At 50.7% G+C, this 22,802-nt stretch overlaps 1 protein-coding gene across 1 annotated transcript in view; it reads left to right on the forward strand.

Moving 5' to 3' along the window:
• CCNJL (cyclin J like) overlaps nucleotides 1-21,217 on the forward strand; it is a 49,624-nt gene extending 28,407 nt beyond the window's left edge. Inside the window, exons 3-5 of the mRNA XM_021697910.1 lie at nucleotides 17,057-17,359; nucleotides 18,908-19,067; nucleotides 20,565-21,217. Of these exons, the coding sequence (XP_021553585.1) occupies nucleotides 17,057-17,359; nucleotides 18,908-19,067; nucleotides 20,565-20,988 (887 nt within the window). The 3' untranslated portion in view covers nucleotides 20,989-21,217. The remainder of the gene's footprint in view (nucleotides 1-17,056; nucleotides 17,360-18,907; nucleotides 19,068-20,564) is intronic.
• Nucleotides 21,218-22,802: the final 1,585 nt, after the last annotated feature.

Here is a 22,802-nt window from a genome sequence, read left to right on the forward strand (position 1 = left end):
GTCCTTGGCCCCGGGGCCTGGAGCGGCCGGAGGCAGGGGATAGGGAGGGAGGGGCGCCTGGGTTAAGTTGGTTAAGCGTCTGACTCTTGATTTCAGCCCAGGTCATGATCTCAGCGTCGTGGGATGGAGCCCTGCCAGGGCTACGCGCTGAGCGTGGAGCCTGCTTAGGATTCTCTCTCTCCCTCTGCTCCCCTCCCCCTCCCATGTGTGCTCTCTCTCTCTAAAAAATTTTAAAAAGGAGAGAGGGTGGGAAAGAAAACCAGAAAGGCCAGAGGCATGACCGGGGTGGCCTTTTTGCTAGGGCAGCCTGGCCTTCAACGTAAGACATTACTATGACGATTAAAAAAAAAAAAGTATGAGATACATTTTTATTGCTAAAAAAAATTTTGTATAAAAAAAAAATTGGTTTCCCGAAACCTGTAGTCCCGTTGCCAGTTTGGTGTGTATACTTCCAGACCCAGACTTATTTATGTGTTTTCATAATTGGGAAAATAAATCTATTTTTATTTACAAGGGAGAAAAAAATGAATCCTAGATTACACCCATATGAACTGCCCAGTAAACAAAATTGCAGGATTCCCTTCTTTTCCCCCCTTTTTCATTTTTTTCTCTCTATATATATAACCCCAATTCCATCATACTTTCTCTTCTGGACCGTGAGCCCCATCCTGCCCCTAGCTGACTGCTTCTGGTACATGAAAGGCAGGAAAAGCTAAGGATGACAAGTCTGTTTCTTGGGGTAGAGTTCTGACTTTCAGGTTTTTGTAGGTGAGGCCAAGTCTTCTGCTACCCTTCATCTCAGCTCTCATCCTCCTCCCCAGGAGAGGGAAGCATCAAGCAGGAGGGTGGTCCCGTGGCCTTTCTGCAAGGCACTGGTCCCCATGCAGGGCTGGATCCTTTAGCCCAGACTGAATCTGCCATGCAGTGCTGCGCGTACCTGGAGAAAGGCTCCTTTTCCTACTGTACGTTTTTATTTTATTTTTTTTCGAAGACTTTATTATTTGAGAGAGAGAGAAAGCGTGCGCACGAGCAGGGAGAGGAGCAGAGGGAGAGGGAGAGAGAATCTCCAGCAGACCCCACACACTGAGCGCAGAACTCAGCACGGGGCTCCATTCCCACGACCCTGAGATCATGACCCGAGCAGAAACCAAGAGTCAGACGCTTAACCTTCTGAGCCACCCAGGTGCCCCTCCCCTACAGATATTTTAACAGTGAGATTCAAAGAATAAAGTCAAAAATCTGTTGCCCATCCCACTCGCCAAAGATAGCTTCTGGCAGTACTTTCTTCTTTTCCCAAAATTGAGCTGGTGTATTTTCTAGAAATGTTCTGTGCATATAGAGACATAGGGTTAATCCTCACGATTAAAAGATTCTGTACTTGCAAATTTTCCTATCCACTAAAATTTATTTGTAACCTCAAAATCGGTATTCACAGAACTCTGGTGGTCATTCGCGGACACGTGCAGTCACCCCATGTGCACATTCTCAGCTGAGGTCGAACAAGGCAACGGTCTGCCTTCTTGTTTTCAGCTCTCGTACTTACAAACAAGGGTCTTTTTCTCAGTCTGTTTAGTGCCACATTTTCTCGTTTTTCTGCTTGTTGGTGGTTTTACTGTTTAAAACAGCCCTCAAGGGGCACCTGGGTGGCTCAGTGGGTTGAGCATCTGCCTTCGGCTCAGGTCATGATCCCAGGGTCCTGGGATCGAGTCCCACGTTGGGCTCCCTGCTCAGTGGGGAGCCTGCTTCTCCCTCTCCGTCTGCCTGCCGCTTTGCCTACTTGTGTGCTCCCTGTCAAATAAATAAATCTTTAAAAAATAAAAAAAAAATAAAACCCTCAAGGGGCTCCTGGGTGGCTTAGTCAGTTGAGCGTACGACTGTTGATTTCAGCTCAGGTCATGATCTCAGGGTTGTGGGATCGAGCCCCCCCCCTTGGCTCCATCCTTAGCAAGGAGTCTGCTTCTCTCCTCTTTCTTCCTCTGCCCTCCCCCTGCACGAGTGCTCATGTGCTCTCCCTCTCTCCCCCTCCCTGCCCCCCTCTAAAATAAATAAGTAGATCTTTTTAAAATAAATAAATAAATAAATAAAAGGGCCCTCAAGCATCATGCTGTCTGGCGTTCCTGAACACAAGGCTGTGACGTGCCAAACAAAGGAAATCTGTGTGCTAGATAAGGTTTGTGCAGGTGTGAGTTGTAACGTGCTGGCTGTTGAGTTCGGTGATATTGAATCCAACAGTATATTGACCAGAAATACACAGGTTCTGTATTGATCGATGGATGAAGACGTAACCAGAGGCTCACAGGAACCTAACCCTGAACTTCCCCTAGGAGCGTGGTTCTGTGTTTACTAGGGCAGTGTCCCCAGTGACTTTATCGAACACAGCTTCTGTGAATAACCAGAATCAACTGTGTGTTTACACAAGTGGGTTAATACCAAAAATGCTTTCTTCGTAGTGCATCAGGGAACATTTTCCTGTCAGTCTGCAGGATTTGCCTTATGCTTTATCGATTGCAGAGTTCTCCGTATCATGAACACTGCCGTCTCTGTGATGACTCATTTAGATTGCCATCCATTTTTTTCCACTACTGTAAATAAACAGTATGACAACAACTATCATTTTCCCTATAACTTTGCCCATGTATGTGTGTCTGTGAGAAAAATGCCCCGCCGTGCAATTGCTTTGGTCAAAGGTGTGTGCGTTGTGTGCATTTAAGATTTTGATAGATAGCATTAAATTTCTTTGCAGAGGCTTTAACCAACAGATGACGAGATCCCTTTTTTTCTTAAATTGAGCTTAATTTGTGGGAGCCTTTGGAACCATGCTTCTCTACCTAAATAAACGAGGAGCAGTGTCCCTCCCCCATGCCGGCCCCTCATGGGTGTCTCCTTGTGACTTTTCTTCTGTGCTCCCAGCACGGAGTACATTTGCATCCCACCTTTCTGACTTGTCCTGTCCAGGATGCCCAGATGAGAAATGAGTTTCCCAGACCCAATTGATTTGAAAACTCTTTGAGTCAGAAATCAATAGCCTCGGGACGCCTGGGTGGCTCAGTCAGTTAAGCGGCTGCCTTCGGCTCAGGTCATGATCCCAGGGTCCTGGGATCGAGTCCCACGTCGGGCTCTCTGCTCTTCGGGAAGCCTGCTTCTCCCTGTACCCCTCCCTCTGCTTGTGTTCCCTCTCTCGCTGTGTCTCTCTCTGTCAAATAAATAAAATAAAAAAACAAAACAAAAAACAAAATTCTTTAAAAAAAAAAAAAAGAAATCAATAGCCTCATCTCTTAGTGAAGGTACAGGTAGAAGCCGTTGCCCGTCTAGGGCTTATGCTCTGGACCTCAGGAAATTCTGGGAGAGGCCCAGTGCATCTCTTTCCCAGTAAAACACCTTCACTCCCCTTCAGTCACCCCTGCATCCCTTCCTTTCCGCACCCCCCCTGCTTTGATTACTTAGCAACTGCTGCTTCTGAGAAGCAGCTTCTCTGACAGCAGGGCAGGGGGGTAGGATGGGGTCTGTCTGTCAGAGATCTGGAAACTTGAAAGCAGTCTTAATCCCTCCTGGTAGACAGGAGTGAAGGAAGGCCTGGGGAGGTTAAGCACACCAGCTATCCCCCAAACTGAGAACGCTTGAGATGCCTCTAGGGCACTAATTTAGCCAGCAGATGCGAAGGGGGCATTTTCCCAGGTGGCCTTTTTTTAGGGGTGTACTTTGGACAAAGCATGAGATTTATTTACAGGATTAAACCCAGATCTGCAAGGACAGAAATATGGCTGCCCCCATGCAGGAGGTAATTTGTGTAAGGGGGGCTAGGAGGGGGGCTCCTGGGTGGCTCAGTCGGCTAAGCGTCTGCCTTCGGCTCAGGTCATGATCTCGGGGTCCTGGGATCGAGCCCTACATCGGGCTCCCTGCTCAGCAAAGAGCCTGCTTCTCCCTCTCCCTCTGCCGCTCCCCCTGCTTGTGCTCTCTCTCTCAAATAAATAAATAAAATCTTTTAAAAAATACAAAATAAATTTAAAAATTAAAAAAAAAAAAACTTAAAAAAAGGTGGCTAGGAGGAGTACTACCATTTCCTCCCTGCCGTGGCCTTCCATTTCAGAAATCGGGATGGGTCTTCCGTTCGATGTGTGCACTTCACATGACAGTCGTTGATTATTTTTCTCCAGAAAGCTGCTGCAACATCAATGGTGCCTCTTCTAATCAGTGGCATTTTGGTGGTGGCCACACAGCGCAGGGCGGACTGGAAAAAGTGGTCTGTCTCATGAGGGCCACACCAAGTACATCCGGGCTCGGGGCTCTGATGTTGTAGTGCAGTGAGCGAGGCCATGGTGATTTTCCATTTCCTGTTCCCATCTCTGCAGACTGGCAGGCTTAGAGCTATTTTCAGGGAAAGGATTTTGGGTGACGTGTCGGTCAGGAAGCTGGCTGGGCCGGAAACTCAGAAGTGTAGTTTGCTTTATAGCAAGTCTAGTGCTTAAGCCTGTTGGTCCAGGGCCTGGGGTTCTTGGATCCAAGTGGGGTTTTTGGGTGTGTGGGTGTGTGTGGGTGTGTGTGTGTGGCTGGGGAGAATAAGGGAGGAATCTTAAGATGTATGGGTTAGTTGGAGATGCAGTGTTCAGGAGTCCTTGACCCCCACGGGTGAGTCACTCAAAAAAAACATTTATTTGACCTCTACTGTACACCTGGGGAGGCGGTGGCAAACAGAAGGAATATCTACAGTCCTTGTCACTGAAGATAATTCATTCCACACACACGTACCTACATGCGCTGAGCCTGGGAGATGGGGGTGGGGGGGCACAAAACAGATCAAGTCCCCGTCCTCATGTTGCTTATGATCTGGAGGCATCTCCCAAAGAAGCAGCCTTCAAGCCAGGGATTACCAGCAGGGCTCCCGGCACCTGTCCAGCGCAAGCTAGTGGCCCTTCTAAGAAAATCTAAGTGTCTTTACTGTCAGGAAAATAGGCTGGCCCACATCTTAGTGGGAGGATGACCAAGACATTGACGTCAGGCACCCTGTCTGATCTTCACACTTATCTGCAGCTTGGCTGCTGGGAGCTAGGCGTTCATCTTTCTTTTCTTTTTATTTACTTTAACCTTGAACCCTCTCTGGAGTGAAGAATTGTGTCTTACTGTACCCTGTCCTCTGTTACATCCAGGATTGCGTTATGCACATTCTCCTGTTAATGCTGATGGGAAGAGGGCAGAGCTAGCGAGTTCTTATTCATTGGACCCCTTCCCCCCGGGAGAGCCACTGCCGAGTTTATCAGATTATATCTCTTCCTTGTCTTGCCTCAGAGACTCAGGTTCTAAGTGGTGGAGAACGTTTGCTCCCCTGGTCCCAGCGGCCTGCCCTTCGTTGGGCACACCCCACCTAATCAGCGCGACTCGGGATACTACCAGCAGGGCAACTTCGGTTGGTTTTAAAATAACTTTCAGACCCAGCCTGTTACACCCTTGCGTGGGGAGATTAGAGATGATTTTTATGTTAGGTATGTTTGCCTGGATTTTCAAGATTGTCTTAAGGGAGTATCTGTTGCCTCTCCCTGCCTCCTGAGTCTTCATTTTAATTATAAGCATTTCAGTGTCTAGACAGGAAAAGTGTCGTCTTTGTCACTGACATGTTGGGGTTCCTGGAACTCTTCTAGGAAAGTCTGATTTGTGGGCATTTGTAAAGCAGATTCACACTGAGTAGTCTTGGACTAAGGCAGACCCATGTTCTGGAACCTTCTTTGGCAGTTACTCTGCTGGTTCTGGCTCCTAGGGTCCCATCAGTGTCATTTTCTGAGAATTTTAAACTGTTTTTCTTCAGTGGGAAAGTGATATTTCTTCCTTGTAGAGAATTAGAAAATAGAGAAAACTATAAAGAATAAAACAGGGGGCACCTAGCTGGCTAAGTCAGTAGAGCACGCAACTATTGATCTCAGAGTCGTGAGTCTGAGCCCCACGTTGGGTGTGGAGCCTACTTAACTTAAAAAATAATAATAATAAAGAATAAAATAAAAATTACTTACAAATTCACTACATTATTTTTTTCTGTAATCAAAATTTGGGGGTAGAGGGCAGATCCTGGCCCCAGTGATCAGGGAATGGCTAATATGTTGTTTATACGCCAGGCAGTTCTTTGAGTTCTTTGCATGGATTTACTCATTTGATCCTCAGAGCAATCCTATAAAATAGGCAGTATTATTTTCCCCACTTGATAGAGGAGGAAGCCGAGGCCCACTAAGTTAGGTGACTTGCCCAAGGGTACGTGGATGGGGCCCAGGGAGGACCAGGTCTGCAGGACCAGGTCTCGTGTCTGGAAGCCCGCTCCCCTTCTAACCTTGAGAGGAGTGGCCAAAGCGGCCTCTCCCCCTCTTTTCCCCTGCTCCAGCGGAGGTGCTGGGACCCCTGATGTCCACACCTCTAGCCCTGCAGTCCAGAAGGACTGGCTCCCTGCTCTCCCTGCAGCCGAAGCCCCATCAGACCTGGTCCCGAGCAGCCCCTGGCGAGCTGGGAGTGAGCATTCTGCAGAGCAGTGACCTCTGTTACCGGAGAGAACTCTGTTCCCCCGCAGGGAGCCCTTGCTCAGCCCTGGCCCCAGATGCCAGCCGTGCACCTGACAAGCCCCCCCGCCCCCCCGCCCCTGCTTTTAGGTAGTCAGTGAAATAGTTTGTAAAGCGGAGCACAAAGGAGCCCGGGATTTGCCGGGGCCGGCGTGTGACATCCTTGCACCAGCGGCTCCATTCTGAGACGGGGAAGTCCTCGCAGCCAGAGGGGAAGCCGCTGTGTGACCCAGCTGGCCAGATGCCAAATCTGACCTGGGAGGCCTTTTTACAATTTCTTCCTGAAGAAAACAACCATCCGAAACCTCACCTCTTGTCACTGTTTCCAAACTTGGACTCAGGAATTGGCTCAGCCGACCGGAAATGTGCTTTCATTCATTCCTTCGTTCGTTCATTCCTTCATTCTTCCAGTATTCACTGAGCCCTACTCTGGGCCAGACTGGGGATGCCGCCATGGGTGGAGCCGCCATGGGTGGAGCCGCCCGCTTTAAGGGAGGAAGGGGACAGGCGCTGGGAGGAGGGACGTACTGTAAGGCAGTGTGTGGACGGGGACTTGATCTGTTTTGTGCTCCACTGTGTCCGAGGCCCAGCGCCTAGGGGGTATATCTGTGTGGGATGAGTCCTCTTCGGGGACAGGGACTGTCGACATTGCTGCCCCTCCTGCCATCTCCCTGGGGTTGTCAGCCACTGTAAGGACCTTTCTTTGTGTCCTGAGGAAGGATGAAAGTCACCCAGGGAAGGTCCCAGGTCCCCCTTCACGCCAGTCTCCCCAGCTGGCCCCTGAGATCAGAGGCTTTTTCTCCAGGACACTTCCCAACCTCCAGACCCCTGCAGCAGGTCAAGGGCAGAGAGGGAGGGGGCGCTCCTTGCTGCACCCCCTCCCCCTGCGCTGTGGGCCTCACAGCTTCCTCCCTTCCTGGAAGAGTGCCAGCACACTGCCTTTAGCTGGAGGGGTTTCGCACCCGTCCCCGTATCACATCCTGTCCAGAAACTAAGCTGCCATTGTGCTTGTGACGAAATTGCACAGTTGGCCCTGAATCGACAGGAGTGCCACCTGCAAGAGCAAGGTCCAGTGTTGGTGGGGCGCTGGGCACCATTCCAGAGCGCTGCGCTCTCGTGCCCCCTTTGCCACAGGTCCACTTCTGTTGTCCCGGTTGCAGGGGCCAAGATGTTGAGACTTCGCCCTCACAGCCTGCGAGTGGCTGGGCCTTTGTAGAACCCCGGGGGGTGTCATCATCAGTCATCATCCTGCCCTCTGTGCTGCATCGCCAAGTAAAACGGCCTTTGAGAGGGTGTTGTCCTCAGAGCGGTTTTCCTGGCTTCTCTGTCACGTTGCTCAAAATCTGTCTCCCATGGCTCCTCAGAAAGACCCTGCCTGCCGGACGTACGAACAGTGTCCCCTAGGGAGATAAGTAGGAAGCCCCCTTCTGGCCTCCAGTAACTACAAAAAGCCAAAGAAATTTTTTAATGGAAAAGCTGGTGTGGGTGGGTGGGTGGGGGTGTGGTCCTTTATTACAGAAAGTATCCCCTTAGAGATATGCTCTTCCACTTCAGTCCTGTCATTGGAAGAAAAAAAGTAGGTCCTGCTGTCGTACAGATCTTTGTTGGAAAGGCTCTGGGATTAAAGTGCTAACTAGTATAAGCAGAGGGGAGGATGACGACGAGAGTATGTGTGCAGAACAGAGCCATTAGGTGGGGAGGGGGCATAGCTGGGCTCGTACCCACATTGGTGGGAATCCAATCCATGCGCCCAGGCAGCTGTGGAGACTTTCTGGGATCGCAGGGACCCTGGTGACTCTGAGAGGCTCTGGACTTTGGAGCCATTTATTCATCATTTTAGCAAATAAATTTGTATTAAGTTTATGCCAAATGCCGTGCTGGGTGAAGGGGATCTGTGACTCAAAACACACGTGAGCCCTGCCCTCCTGGAGCAGATAACCAGATTTCCAATTTTCCTTTGTCCCTGACCAGCTGGGTGATGGGAGCAACTCACTCAGTCCTTCTGAGCTTCTGATTCCAAGTGGGAGACACTCCCAGTCTCCAGGCTTGTTACCAGAACGCACTGAGCATGCAGTGACAGGGAGATCCCCCCCGCCCCCCGGGGCAGCCTGTGTTTCTTGATGCCGGTGGTGCTGTGGCAGAAGCTAGCATGCAGCAGAGACCCGAGCGTGGGAGTCCCAGTGCCCCTGGAGCTCACATCCTGGTGCGCCCACATTCTGCCTCTTGCTGACCAGCTCGGTGACCAGGAAAGTCCCACCCCTGTGGGGAGGACCCATCCGGGAAAGGCTGTGGACCCCAAACTCCCCTTTGCCTCCCTCTACATGAACCTTGGGACCTCCAGCCCCAGCGTGGTGTTCAAGGTCACAGTCCAGGGGAAGGAGGCTGGAGCCACTCTAGTGTCCAGCGCAGCCCGGCAGGGGGTAGGGGAACCTTTTATTGAGCTTATTTCTACCCCTTTTTCAGAGCCTGTAAGAAAATGTCTGGTAGCGCTGGCTACCAACTTTGGTTCATCTGTACCTAACTAACAGGACTTTAGAAGAAGATCCCAGGTTTGGGTGCAAAGGATAAATACCGTGTTCCGTAACTCATAGAGCAGCAGCTGCTGCCGTTTATGGGGTGCTGTCTGTGCCCGAGGCCCAGTGCTGTCTCCTGAGCCTCCCTACCACCATTGGAGGTCTGAGTTTCCGGGTGATGGCCCGAAATCCCACAAGTTATATATATATATTACTGGGGCGAGGATGGAAAACTGGAGCCTGAGCCTGAACTTGATTGAGGCTTTTGGAAAGGGCATTCCAAACCTGTTTCCAGTCAGGACCTCCCCCAGAATCTGGGCTCCCCAGGTCACAGGATGCTCAGCCCTCAGTAGACACACTCAGCTCACATTAAATACTTGCCCCTCCTGATGGCCACTTCTCTGCCTTCGGAAGAAGGAAGAATCTGTGGAAGAAAGAATTAGCATCGGAAATGTCTGCATTCAGCCTGGCCCTGTGTGGAACTCATGGGCCCGTGCTTCCACCCCTGGGTACAGGGGAAAGCTCCCCACCAGAGCTTCCTCATTCCCCTTGGGCTCCCGCTCGCTACCTCTGCTGCCTAGCCCTTCCCACAGTCACCTCCGAAGCTGTCCGGCCCACCCAGAGGGCCAGGCAAGACTGTGAAGCCACTGGAGCTATCCCCCAGACCTGCTTCCCTCCCTCTCCCTTAACATCAGCACCTTACAGAGCAGGACAGAGGGACTTCTGAGGGGTGTGGGGCAGCCATGGGGGTCTCAGTTCCTAATCTGATTTTGTTCTTGTTCTCAGATGACAAGAGTGGGGAAAACTTCAAAAATAGAGGAGAGTGACCCTTCTTGGGGAATAGTAGCTTTGCCTGTTTTTTTAAAAGCATTGCATTTCAGGGCGCCGGGGTGCTTTAGTCCGTTAAGCGTCTGAATCTTGATCTCAGCTCAGGTCTTGATCTCAGGGTCCTGAGTTTAAGCCCTGCTTTGGGCTCCATGCTGGGTGTGGAGCCTACTTAAATTTTTTTTTAAAGCATTGCATTTCTTGGGGCGCCTGGGTAGCTCAGTTGGTTAAGTGTCTGCCTTCCACTCAGGTCATGATCCCAGGGTCCTGGGATCCAGCCCCACATCCACATCGGGCTCCTTGCTCAGCGGGAAGCCTGCTTCTCCTTCTCCCTCTGCCCCTCCCCCTGCTTGTGCTCTCTCTCTCTGTCAAATAAATAAATAAAATCTTAAAAAAACAAACAAACAGGGCGCCTGGGTGGCTCAGTTGGTTAAGCGACTGCCTTCGGCTCAGGTCATGATCCTGGAGTCCCGGGATCGAGTCCCGCATCGGGCTCCCTGCTCAGCGGGGAGTCTGCTTCTCCCTCTGACCCTCCCCCCTCTCATGTGCTCTCTCTCTCCTCTCATCCTCTCTCAAATAAATAAATAAAATCTTTAAAAAAAAAAAAAAAAAAAAACCTGGTTCTCCTTGGCCAGGAATCTGTGGCCTCAGATCGGAGCCTAGGTCTAGCTCCTGAATGGGCAGCAGGTAACCCTGAATGAGTCCGTAGACAGGCGTCTTGCTGGGCCTGAGGACTGACGGTGGGAGAGTTTTCACGGGGAGCAGGGTGTAAAGCAGCCTGCTTAGTAGCGTGTGAGCAGCCGTGGACCTGGACATCACAGACGGGGCCGCACTGACTTTTTACAGAATTCTACTCTGCATGTGCACCTTTTCGTTTCAGAATTTTTCTAAAGGCCATCTAAATGTTGATGATTGTTGGAGATGGGTAATGTCTTCTTGGGGGTTCATTATAACATTTCTCTCTTTTTCCAAAATAAAACATTCTTTCAGCAATTAAAAATATTATTTCTCTTGGCCCTCATTCAGAAAAGTCAGGAATCCTATTTGGCCTGCTTGAGGCTCGTTTGCTAGGACCTTGGGTGGGAGAAGAAAAGCCAGGCTTTAGAAGGAGTCAGTTCATAGAGACAGAAAATAGAATGGTGGTTACCAGGAGAGGGGGGAAGCAGGGACAGTGAGTTACTGTTTCATGGGGATACAGTTTCAGTTTTGCAAGATGAAAGGAGTTCTGGTGATTGGTTGCACAACCGTGTGAATGTACTGAAGGCCGCCGAACTGTACGGTTAAAATGTTAAATTTTATGTCATGTGCATTTTACCACAACAAACAAAAATGCTATTAAAAAAAGAAGTGGGGGGGGAAAAAAAAAGCCGGCCTGTGAGAGTCCCTCCTGAGGCTTGCTGGATTGACAGCATCTTGCCTCTGTGGTTGAGTTAGGCCACTTGGCTGGACTTACGGTCGTCGGTCCAATAACTGTGGGAATGGCCGGGGCCTTCCAGGTTGTCTGTGCACCAGCCCCCGGGAGGAGCAGGAGTGTGCAGAGGGTGTGCAGAGGGTCCTCAAGGGCATTATTTGGAGGTCCCACCACTGCCCCCTGCACTGAGGGCCCACGCGCCTCTCCCTGAGCTCCAGACCCGGGGTGAGTGCTTCAGTAATTTTAGGATTTTTTTTCTTAAATCTTACAAGTAGATCCATATGGTTCCCCCTGCTCAAATTTGGGACAATGTGAACATCCAGAAAGAAAAATGTAGATAGAATGATAGAATTATTAAAAATTCATTTCAACCCCAATGTAGTTATTTATTCAGGAAAGACTCATTTGTGGATGCTAAAGCATTGAGGTAAAGGTTGTTGGGAGACAGGATATTCAGAGTCTGAAGGTGTCACCTCACAGATTACTTATTAATTTCACAGGAAAATGGTACCTTTAAAATGGAGAGATCTGGTGTCACCACCACCTTAACCAAGCGATCAAACGTAGCATCGCTCTTGCCGGGACAAACTGACGTTATATAACTCCTGATGTGATCCGGTAAGAAGGACAAAACATCGCTTCTGTGGTTTTCTTACCCAAACTGTTTGATCCTGAGGAGACAATCCAGAATATGGGGCATATATATATATATATATATACATACATATATATATATATTTTTAAGTAAGCTCTATGCCCAATGCGGAGCTTGAACTCATGACCCTGAGATCAAGAATTGCATGCCTTACCAACTGAGCCAGCCAGGCACCCCCAGAATATCGGACATTTTAGAAGAAAACGGGCGTGGATTCATCCAGAGTCAGTGTCTTGAAAAACAAAGAATGGGACTAGAGAGATATAACAGACACCATGTGTGAGCCTTGTCGAATCTGGATCCAAAAAAACAAAAGTTATAAAAGACATTTCGGGCACTCCTGGGGGAAAGTCAAATGTGGATTGAATATTAGAAAATGCAGGGGCGCCTAGCTGGCTCAGTGGGTGGAGTGAGCGGCTCTTGATCTCAGGGTCATGTGTTTAAGTTCTACGTTGGGTGTGGAGCCTACTTACAAAAAAAAAAGGAAAGAAAAGAAAAGAAAATGTTATTGCATTAATGCTGTTGTTCTTAGGATTGGTAATAGCATTATGATTATGTAGGAAAATGACTTCAGGGATGGACGCTGTCCAGGGGTGGCATGTCACGTCTGCAACTTAATTAGAAATGGTCCCGCAAAACCAGTATGTATACACACACACACATGCACACACACACAACAAATGTGGCTCAAAGTCAGCAGTTGGTGAATCTGGCCGAAGGATCATCTGTGTTCATTGTTTACATCATTTCATCTTTTCTGTGGATTTGAACGTTTTCCAAATAAAATGTACATTGAAGGAGTCAGAGTCTGTGAGTCTGTGGCTCTGGTCTGCTTTGGAAAGACTCAGACTTCCGTCCCCCACACATCCCGGGGGACCCGCCTGAAGACTTCCAGGCATCTGGTGTCAATGCAGTTTGTCGATAAGGAGTCAGCAGCTGAGTGGCGGCACTTGGTGGTGGCGGCACCGGGGACAAAGGGCTGGCCGCTCACAGCCATGGGAGGAGGGGAGGAAGTGTCTGCCAGGCACGTGCAACACCAGGAAACTCATAAAATCTTTTCTGGCTGCGAACTGTATTGTGCTGGGGAATAGTTGCCGAGCTGGGGTCTGCCGGCCAGCAACCAAGAGCTGGGGCTATAAGGTCGCTCCTAGATGTGGAGCGAATTTCTCCGAGCCTTGGGGGATCTGAACAGAAACTGCCTGGGAGGACCCAGTGCCCGGCCCAGCAGGAGGACTCTGTCCCTTTCTGTGCACTGGGCACTCCAGAAACATTTTCCATCCTTCGTGGCCCTTTCATCTCCACGGGGGCAACTTCCTAAATAGGAAACAAGCAGCCTGTGGCGTTTAGAGCCGTTAGGTCCAGAGCAAAGTCCTTGAGGATTCAGACCCCACCCTGCCTGGCCCTGGCCTACAGAAGCTTCTCCAGCCTGGGGAGCAGGTGAATTCAGATTCCTTAGTAACCCGTGACCCCTTCCACTGGGGGGTAATCCCCTTGGGCCTGGTGACTAGGGAAGAGGCAGAGGTCTGAAAGGTTTGAAAAGCTCTGAGGGCAGGGAAAAAACTAATCGCATTGAGCCCATCTGCCGGTCAGAACAGATTGCTGTGCTAGGGTCTTAGTGCCACCCCCGGGGCTGTGACCTTCGCCATGGCACCCTCTGCTCTGGGGGAAGAAAAGAGCACTTGTATCCACTGAGTGTCTGTGAACAGGGTTGGCTTTGCTCAGCACAAGGTTCAGGGAAAACTTCACAATTTTGCAAAAATATCTTTCTTTTTAAATTGCACAAAGATACGATCATTGGAGAAAAAATTAGGGAATGCAGGTAATCGGAGATAATCAGAGAACAATTCAAATGGCCTAAAATTCAGCTATCAAGAGAGTACCATTCATCCTTTCAACAAATATTCATTGGGCAGTTACTCTGTACCAGGCAGGGTGCTGGGAGCTGGGGGCCCAGCTGCAGGGGGGTCAGACGTGGTTCTTGTCCTCACGGGCTTCGACCTATTAATGACCTATTGGTCAGGTGCTAGCCGTTAATATTAATAGTTGATATTAAGCGATCTGAGCGTGAGAAGTGCCTTGATGACATCCAGTGGCCTCTGAACCGAGCGCCAGAGGACACATGATAAGGTGAGTGAAGGGATGAGCACGCCCAGCTGGAGGAGGGGTCCCCTGCTTAGGGAGGGCGTGGGGGGCTGGCAAGGCCTCGTCAGCCAGGCCCCACCCCAGGATTTCCAGTCATACAAGAGGCTCTTCCCCCTTGGGCAGCATTGACCTTGCTGTTCCTGCCGGAGTTGCCCCTGCTTGCAAGACAAGGGAAGGTGTGTGCCTGAAGGTGGCGCCACGCCAGGCTTCGGTCCTGACGGAGAGGGCTCTGGAAGGAGACTGTCTGGGCTTGCTGTAAGCTGCGTGGGGGCCGCTCGGCCAGCAGTCTCCGCTCCTCGCTCTTCTGTACATTTCTACCTGCTCACTCCTGCCTGGCAAGGATCAGAGCTTCATGTCACACCATCTTTGCCCGCTTAGTGGGTTCCTTATGGCTCGCTGAGAAAATCTCAGGGACAATTTTGGAGGCCTGCCTGGGGAATGCATTTCATCCGCCGTAAGGCAGCCTGAAGTGGTTACTTCTTCCGTTTCCTAAGAAGGGTGAAAGTCTGATGGGAACTGGGTCACGAGCTCGCAGTTGTGCACAGGTGTGTGGATGCTTTGTCGTTCTTTCAGTCGGCGCAGACAGACGCGTGCTTTCTGAGCTCGGCTGGCCGCCCTGTCTCTTCTGACACTCGCTCAGCAGCATTCTGCCCCCAGTGAGCTTGGGCGCCAAGGCCAGGCCTCAGGACTCACCGTGTGATGTGCAGGTCAGGCAGGACAGGGACTGTGGTCGGGGAAGGCTTCCAAGGGGCAGGGACTTGGAGGGTGAAGGACAGGGAGAGGTCGGCGGAGTGAAGAGGGGAAGGGGAAGGGTGCCCCAGGCAGAGGGCTTTGTAGATGAAGGCTCGTGGGCGAAGGGGGCACGGGGGGGCCTTCAGAGAACTGCAGGGACAGAGGCCACAGCCAGGTGTGTGTGGTTTCCACAGGGCCAGGTGGGTTAAGGCTGGGAGGCCCGTGGCCGCCGCACCTGCAGAGCCTCCCACCATGGAGGACGCTCCTGGAGCTCTCCCCCATTGCTGACTGCCAGGGATTGCGGTGTAAGTCAGTTCCCTTGACCCTCGAGTGGGATAATCGAGGCTCATGTTTAATTTGTGTTTGTTATCTAGCTCCGTGCGGCTCTATTTCATGCTGTTTATTTCCAGGACCTTCCAGTATCTATTCGTTGTTCCTTCAGTACCTTCTGAGCCGTGTGACTTACCTGTTGGTGGGGTTCCACATCTTTTTCGCCACCGCCATTGATAGGAATGTATCGCAGTTATCTCTTCCTGCCAGACAAATCATGCCCACACTTGGTGATCTAAACAACAGTGATGTGGGTCGCATGGCGTTTCCTCTGCTGGTTTCACCTGCGCTCATTCATCCAGCTGCTGGAGGGACGGGGCTGGAAGGTCCGGGATGGTCTCATTCGCATGTCTGAGAGTTGGTGCTGGCTGTCACCTGGGTACCTCTGTCCTCCTTGTGGCCTCTCCACCACCAACAGGCTAGACCTGCTTCCTTACATGGCGGTCCCAGCATGGCACTCCAAGGGAGGAAGATGGAAGTCCATAATGTCACCCACACACACACCCAGTTTCGTTGACATGTAATTGACATGCAACGTTTTATTAGTTTAGTATATGTGCCTCCGAAGCGAGCACATCATTGTATTAGTCTCAAGTATATAAAAATCATTTGATATATGTACATATTGTGAAATGATCACCACAGTAAGTTTAATTAACATCCATCACCTCACATAGTTACAGTTTTTTTTCTGGTGATGAGAATTTTTTTTTAAAAAGATTTTATTATTTATTTGAGAGAACGTGTGCATGAGAGCTCAGGCTGGGGGAGAGGCAGAAGGAGAGGGAGAAGCAGACTCCCCGCTGAGCAGGGAGCCCGATGCGGGGCTCGATCCCAGGACCCTGAGATAATGACCTGAGCTGAAGTCAGACGCTTAGCTGACTGAGCCACCAATGCACGCCTGGAAGTTTTTACTTTTTGACCACCTTCACAAGTTTCCCCCACCCCTGCCTCTGGTAACCACCAGTCTGTTCTTTGTGTCTATGTGTTTGGCTTTTTTAGATTCCACATATAAGTGAGATCATACAGTATTTGTCTTTCTCTTCCTGGTTTATTTCACTTAGCATAATACCCTCAAGGTTTATCCATGTTGTCGCAAATGGCAGGATTTCCTTCTTCGTACAGCTGAATATTATTCTATTGTATATAAATAACCACATTTTCTTTATCCATTCATACCCCAGTGGACACTTGGGTTATTTCCCTGTTGTGGCTATTGTAATTAATACTGCAGTGAACATAGGGGTACAGATAACTTCAAGATAATGTTCTCTTTTTGCCTTTCCTCCCTTTCCTGTCTTCTCCCACGTCTCGCACTTACGGGTCTCTCCTAGGCTCACCTCCCAAGCAGACCGTTTCTGAGGGAATCCAAGCTAAAAACCTATTGCCGGGGTTTAAACCCAATGCTCAGGGCAGTGGGGAGCCATTGCAGGGGGGGACAGGGTCAAATTTGCAAGGTCATTCTGACTCTGGCTGTCTGACCCCTGACCAGTCCTGAGATTGAGCTAGTGAGGGCCAGACGGTGGAGAGAGGGCTCCCTTATTCCGCAGGCCCTCACTGCTGTGGCTAAGTGCCGTTGAGCGCCTCCCGTGTTCCATGTGCTGGCCTGAACATTTGGTGTGCATGTTCTCATTGTCTCTGACAAACTTGATGAGGTTTAGGCTCCATTTTACAGAGGAGGGAACTGAGGCACAGAAAGGGTGGGACACGTGTGCACGATCACACAGCTGGAAGCGGTGGCTTGGGGGACCCAAGCTCTGGTGTGTCAGACCCAGAGTGTGTGCTGTTAGTCCCTTGGCAGTGGGGCCGTTTTGGCTTTCCTCCCTGCCCGCACTGTCCAGCCACTTTAAGGTGGGCCTTTACCTCCTGGGTGCAGGCAAGGGCCATCGTCCAATAACCTCTGCTTCTCCTGCAGGTAAGTTCGAGGACAGGGAAGACCACGTCCCCAAGCTGGAGCAGATAAACAGTACGAGGATCCTGAGCGGCCAGAACTTCACCCTCACCAAGAAGGAGCTGCTCAACACAGAACTGCTGCTTCTGGAGGCCTTCAGCTGGAACCTCTGCCTGCCCACGCCCGCCCATTTTCTGGACTACTACCTCTTGGCCTCCGTCAGCCAGAAGGACCACCACTGCCACAGCTGGCCCCCCGCCTGCCCCCGCAAGACCAAAGAGTGCCTCAAGGAGTACGCCCACTACTTCCTAGAGGTCACCCTGCAAGGTGGGGCCCGACGGCGGGACCTCTTATCCCTTCCCCACCCACACAGATGCATGTCCGCCCACAGAGTCCTTCCTGACCGGGGCCTGTCCACCCAGAGCACCCCCACTTCCGAGGGGATACACAAGGAAGGGGCAGCGATTCTCCCAGCATGTTACCAATACTATGTGATGACAAATAGCTGCTCAGATCCTGGCAGCTGGCCCCCTACAAACGTACTGATCACCTGCTAATTTTTCTTACGGTAACCTGGAACGTTGCAAATGATCTAATAGGATAGATTTGCAAGTAGGTCATCCAGAAGAGCTGTCCTCATGTTATGTTTCAGTAATGAAGTTTAGCAATAAAGTTACCCTCTTTGGGGACTTTGTTTGAATCCCACTCTTCCCATTGTCTTAAAATCCAGGTATTAGGTAGACTACCAGGTCAGAAATACTGTTGATACAACCACCCGATAACCCACCACAAACCAAAATGGTCCTGAGTAACAAGATCAACAGTTATGTCGAGCATTAATTGAGCATTTACCGTGTACCAGGCACCTTATTTTAGTGCTTTGAGTTATGTCATTGGAATTTCACAATGACTCCACGTGAAAATCACTTCTGTTATTCTTGTTTTACAAATCTGTTTCCTCAACGGATGCTCAAGAGGTGAGGTAACTTACCCAAGGTCATTGCTAAGATTTGAATCTGAGGAGCATGGTTCTGTGCCCGTGCTCATAACCATAATGCCACTCTGCTTGACCCCTACTTTAACTGGCAAACGTTGAAGTCATCAGGAATGATAAGCAATGTAAGACAGAACAATGATGCCCTGATCACCAGTGTCATTCGTGAAAATCCTGGGCATCTGAAGTTTGCCTTTGCACATAAGTAGTGCTGGTTTCCCCACGGTGCCAGACATCTTAGTAGGACATTAAGATTCATTTCGCACTGTATACATGTACCAAAACATCACATGTACACCTCAAATACGTGTAGTTTTTATTTGCCAGTCGTATGTCAGTAAAGCTGAGTGGGGGGGGGGAGGGGAAGGTTCTTCAGTAAACCTAAGTCAAGTGCTAGTTTTAGTTATGAGCATCAAATGCTTATGACCACTCACTCACTCATTCAGCGGATTTTTATTGAGTGCCTACTGTAGGCCAGGCTTTGTTACTATTAGCAAGTAGCCTATAGTCCCACCCGAAACAGAAGCTTTTGCAATGTTGTGTCATTCACCCCTCACAGCCAAAGAAAGGACACGTGTTTTGTGATGCTCTTTGTAGCCATTCAGTGAGCCCCTGGCAGCCCCCTGGAAGCTCTGGGTGAAATTTTGAAAATCATTACTCTAGGCTGACACCAGAAATCCCAGACTGAGAGCCAAGGTGTTTAAGATTCAGGAGTGGAACTTCACGCTGTTTCTAATTTTTCATCCTGTGTGTGTATGGCAGCCATGAACAGGCTTGAACCGAATCATTTGTCTGCCATTGCTCAGGAGGCACAAGGTAGGAGGGGCACTGGGACCCCAGAGCGAGGCTCTATGATGCGGACTTCTGTGATTCTCTTTCAGATCATATTTTCTACAAATTCCAGCCTTCTGTGGTTGCTGCAGCCTGCGTTGGGGCCTCCAGGATTTGCCTTCAGCTTTCTCCCTACTGGACCAGAGACCTACAGAGGATCTCAAATTACACCCTGGAACATCTCAGCACATGCATTGAAATCCTGCTGGTGTAAGTTTCACCCCTGATCTTTCCATGTTTCCAGAATATCGAGGCACTTGCTCTTGAGACCCACCCAGGCAGTTTCTCAAAGTCAGAGGGTTGTGGTGGTTCCCCCAGGTAGTGTCTCCCATAAAGTGGGCCATGGTGAATCCTGATAGAATTGAGGTTTGCAGAGGTGGTCCTTCCTATTTTGGGTAGCTTTGGGTTTGCAATTTTAAGGTCAAGGGGTCGGGGAAAAGAGAGGCTATGTGCACACCCTTCTGAGTGTCTGGGCTGTTTGCTCTGAGCCCGGTGTATCAGTCAGTCTTATGGATGATTACACTGAGTGATTACACTCATGATAAGCTGCTTTTCTCAGACATGGCCACAAAGTTGACCTCTTAGCCAGCCAAGCCCAGAGTGGCTTAACATTAGAGGCCACAGCCTCCTTGCATGGGTCCCTGGGAATACTGGGGAGGACATGTTGAGTGTATCAGAGAAGATGCATAAGGGCAACATAGACCCAACACCACGAAACTGATATTGAAGGAGGAAGTGTTCAGTGGTGACGGCAGGGAGGAGACAGAGAGGACAGAGAACCCCAGGCTGGCTGCACCCCTTCCCTCTTCCACCCAACAGGTGGCAGCACCTGCTAGATGCTGGCCCTACTCACCATGGGGCTGGACCCTGGAAAGCGACTTCTCAGCCTCCTGATGCGGGAAGCTTTGCTGGTAGCTAGCTGCCTCTGTCTCGTTGCTCTGAACTGTCCACCCTGCTCCCTGGACCTTGTTTTAAAATCTGTGTTTGTTGAAGGTGCCCAAAGCCAGAGCATATGGTCTGGTGTGAATGCAGATAGGTGACCCCAGATGCTTAGCCACCAGCCTTGCCTCTTCACCAGGGTGGTGGCTCTGGGATGGCCGCCTTCTCAGATCCACAGCCTCCCTGTGCTCCTGTCTTAACCTTCCTGTCTTAACCTAAGTCTCTACCGGATTAATGGATTTGTTATTTCAAAAAGCTTTATGGGAAGCTTTCTTTTTTTTTTTAGATGGAAATAAACATGTTGATTCCCTTTTCAGAAGGTGAAACTTAGGCCCCAGGGGCGGCTTGCTTGGGATCTGTTTGGGGGTGGCTCGAAAGCAGAGGTTGTACTTACCAAGTGCTGGACCCCTCCCCCCTGGAGCTTGCACTCGGCACCAGGAGGCAGGTGGTAACCCAGAAATTATCAGCTAGGGGTTGACTGCTGAGATGGGCAGTGTAGCAGCGTGGGGGACAGCAAGGCTAGTCTCGAGGGTCCAGAAGGGGTTTCCGTAGGAAGCAGATCCAGGCTAAGGTCTGCGGGCTGAGTTTAGTCAGAAGAGAGCCGGCGGGTGGGGGAGCGGGGGGGAGCAGCACTACAGACAGTGAGCATGGGCTGGGCGTGGCCCTGGGGTCACAGCACACAGATCTCGAATCCCACTCAGGGGCACACTCAGGGGTCTGCTGCTGTGGACTTTGACCTCAAGTCTCACCCAGGTCATTTCCTTTCAGAGCTTATGACAACGTCTTCAAGGACGCTGTCGCGGTCAAGAGCCAGGCCTTGGCAATGGTGCCCAGCACAACCCCCGCCCCCACCCAAGTGCTGTTCCAGCCGCCCGCCTACCCCACCCTCAGCCAGCCAGCGACGCCGGGCCTGGCCCAGTTCCAGACCCCCGTGCAGGACCTCTGCTTGGCCTATCGAGACTCGCTGCAGGCCCACCGCTCTGGGAGCCTGCTCTCAGCGGGCTCTGGCTCATCCCTCCACACCCTGTACCCCACCCTCCAGCCCCTGGATGTGTGCCCCGTGTCCCTCCCCACGCCCCTCAGCATGCAGATGGCCATCACAGCTGAGCCCAGACACTGCCTCACCACCACCTATGGAAGCAGCTACTTCAGCGGAAGCCACGTGTTCCCCACAGGCTGTTTCGACAGATAGGGCACCTTCGGGCCACAGAGGGAGGCCTTGGAAACTCACCTGGGCAGAGGAAGAGGACACAGATGAGGGGAGCTCAGCCGAGTGAGGCAGTGGGGAGGCCGTCCCCACAGAGCCTCGCTGACTTTGAACACAGAGGGTTCATGTTCTTTTTAAACAAAGCCGACCCAGAGCAAAGTGGTCAATGACATCCCTCCCCCGAGAGAATTCCTCTGGAAAACGTCTTCCACATGTGCAGCTGGGGTGCAGGGGGACGGCTCGGCCACCATCCTCCGGAGGAGGAACCCGGTGGATTGAGAAAGACCTGGTGAGAGGCCAGGAGACTGGACACAGGATGCAGGCTGCCAGTCCTCGAGCACGTCTGGCATCTAGCATCAAAGACTTCTTTATTCCTTGCCAGTGGCAGCTACACTGAACAAGAAGGGACTGCCTGATGTCTTCTCAGGACCCCCAGCAGAGGCCGGCTTGGGTGCTCCTTCCCTGGCTCCATACGGAGGAGCCTGCGTGTGTTTAAGCCTGGGCGTCGCCTTCCGAGGCACAGTGGGTGGCTGTCATGCCTTTGTTGTCCAACCTAAAACCTTATTTGGCCTTTTAGATATTTCACATGCTGCTGCTTCCCGAAGTGACCTAGCTTTCTGTTCAGTAACGTATCTTGTTTACATACTGTATCAGGGATTTTGTGATACTTGAAAATTCCTTAGGAGAAAAAAAAGGTTGATTGCCATCCCACGCAAGGGCTGTAGGTTCTAACCCAGCTTGTAACAGCAGAGCTCCGTTTTCAAAAGCGTATGGTTGGGGAGAGCCACTTTCCAGGCTCTCGGTTCCAGAAGATTCCACGTCTTAGATGCTGTGTTCACCTGTAGAACTTCAGCAACCACCCAGAGGAAAAGGTGGTTGAAGGGTAGACAAAGGTTTACAACTAACAACCCCCACCTCCCTCCACCATGGGCTTATGGTGCGCGAGGTTAAACCCAGCCTTGGCTTTGAGTTTGGCTCACAGGGAAGGCTGAACATGCGGAATATTGGCTTCATGCCAGCTGGATTTGGGGAGCAGGACACATAGGTGGGTATATGTCACAACCACTGACAGGCAAGCGATGGGTTAGATCGAAAGCCAGTATTTGGGTCCCCGCAGCGAATGGGCTCTCAGGAAGACTCTTGTAACCATGTGCAATATGTTTTTATTCTGACTCGTGGCTTGTGCTCATTGTATTTTTTTTTTTTTTTTTGGTTCGGGGTCAGGGGGACACATTGTTCACCCATCAGAACTGGGAGGTGCAAAGAACCACAGAAGCATTTTTTGTTTGTTTGTTTTAAAAAGAACCCATCTTGGTTTTCTTGGTTTTCTTGGTTTATGTGCCAGTCCAGGAGACTGGCTCGGGGACTGGCAGGGAGGTGGCTGTGTGCTGCTCAGTTGGATCCGAAGGTGATTTTCAGAGTGAATGGAAGCTTCGGCATAGAAGCAGAAGAGGAGATGACGGGGATAAGGCGCTGCTGCCACTTTGTCCCACGAGTGTGGAAAAACTACATGTTTGTTTGTTGCTTTTCTCTTTTTCCTTTGCCAACCTCCTTCTATTTATGTGAGACTGGTTTGGATTCCAAGTTAATGTGTCTGTTCTGGGACTGGGGCTTGTGAGGGGCCCCCCAGGAGAACCTCACAGCCAGCCCAGCACCCAGAAAAAGGCGTCCTGCAATAAACATAACATATCACCTGCTCTTGGTCTCTGTTCCCTTCCTGCCCTTGTCCTCTCAGCCAACCCCGGGGATGTCTCCGCTCCTGCCGGGAGGTTGCGGTTGGGTGGGGGGGGAACGCAAGA

Source organism: Neomonachus schauinslandi, chromosome 7, assembly GCF_002201575.2.
Source record: "Neomonachus schauinslandi chromosome 7, ASM220157v2, whole genome shotgun sequence".
In the NCBI taxonomy this organism is placed as follows: Eukaryota; Metazoa; Chordata; class Mammalia; order Carnivora; family Phocidae; genus Neomonachus; species Neomonachus schauinslandi.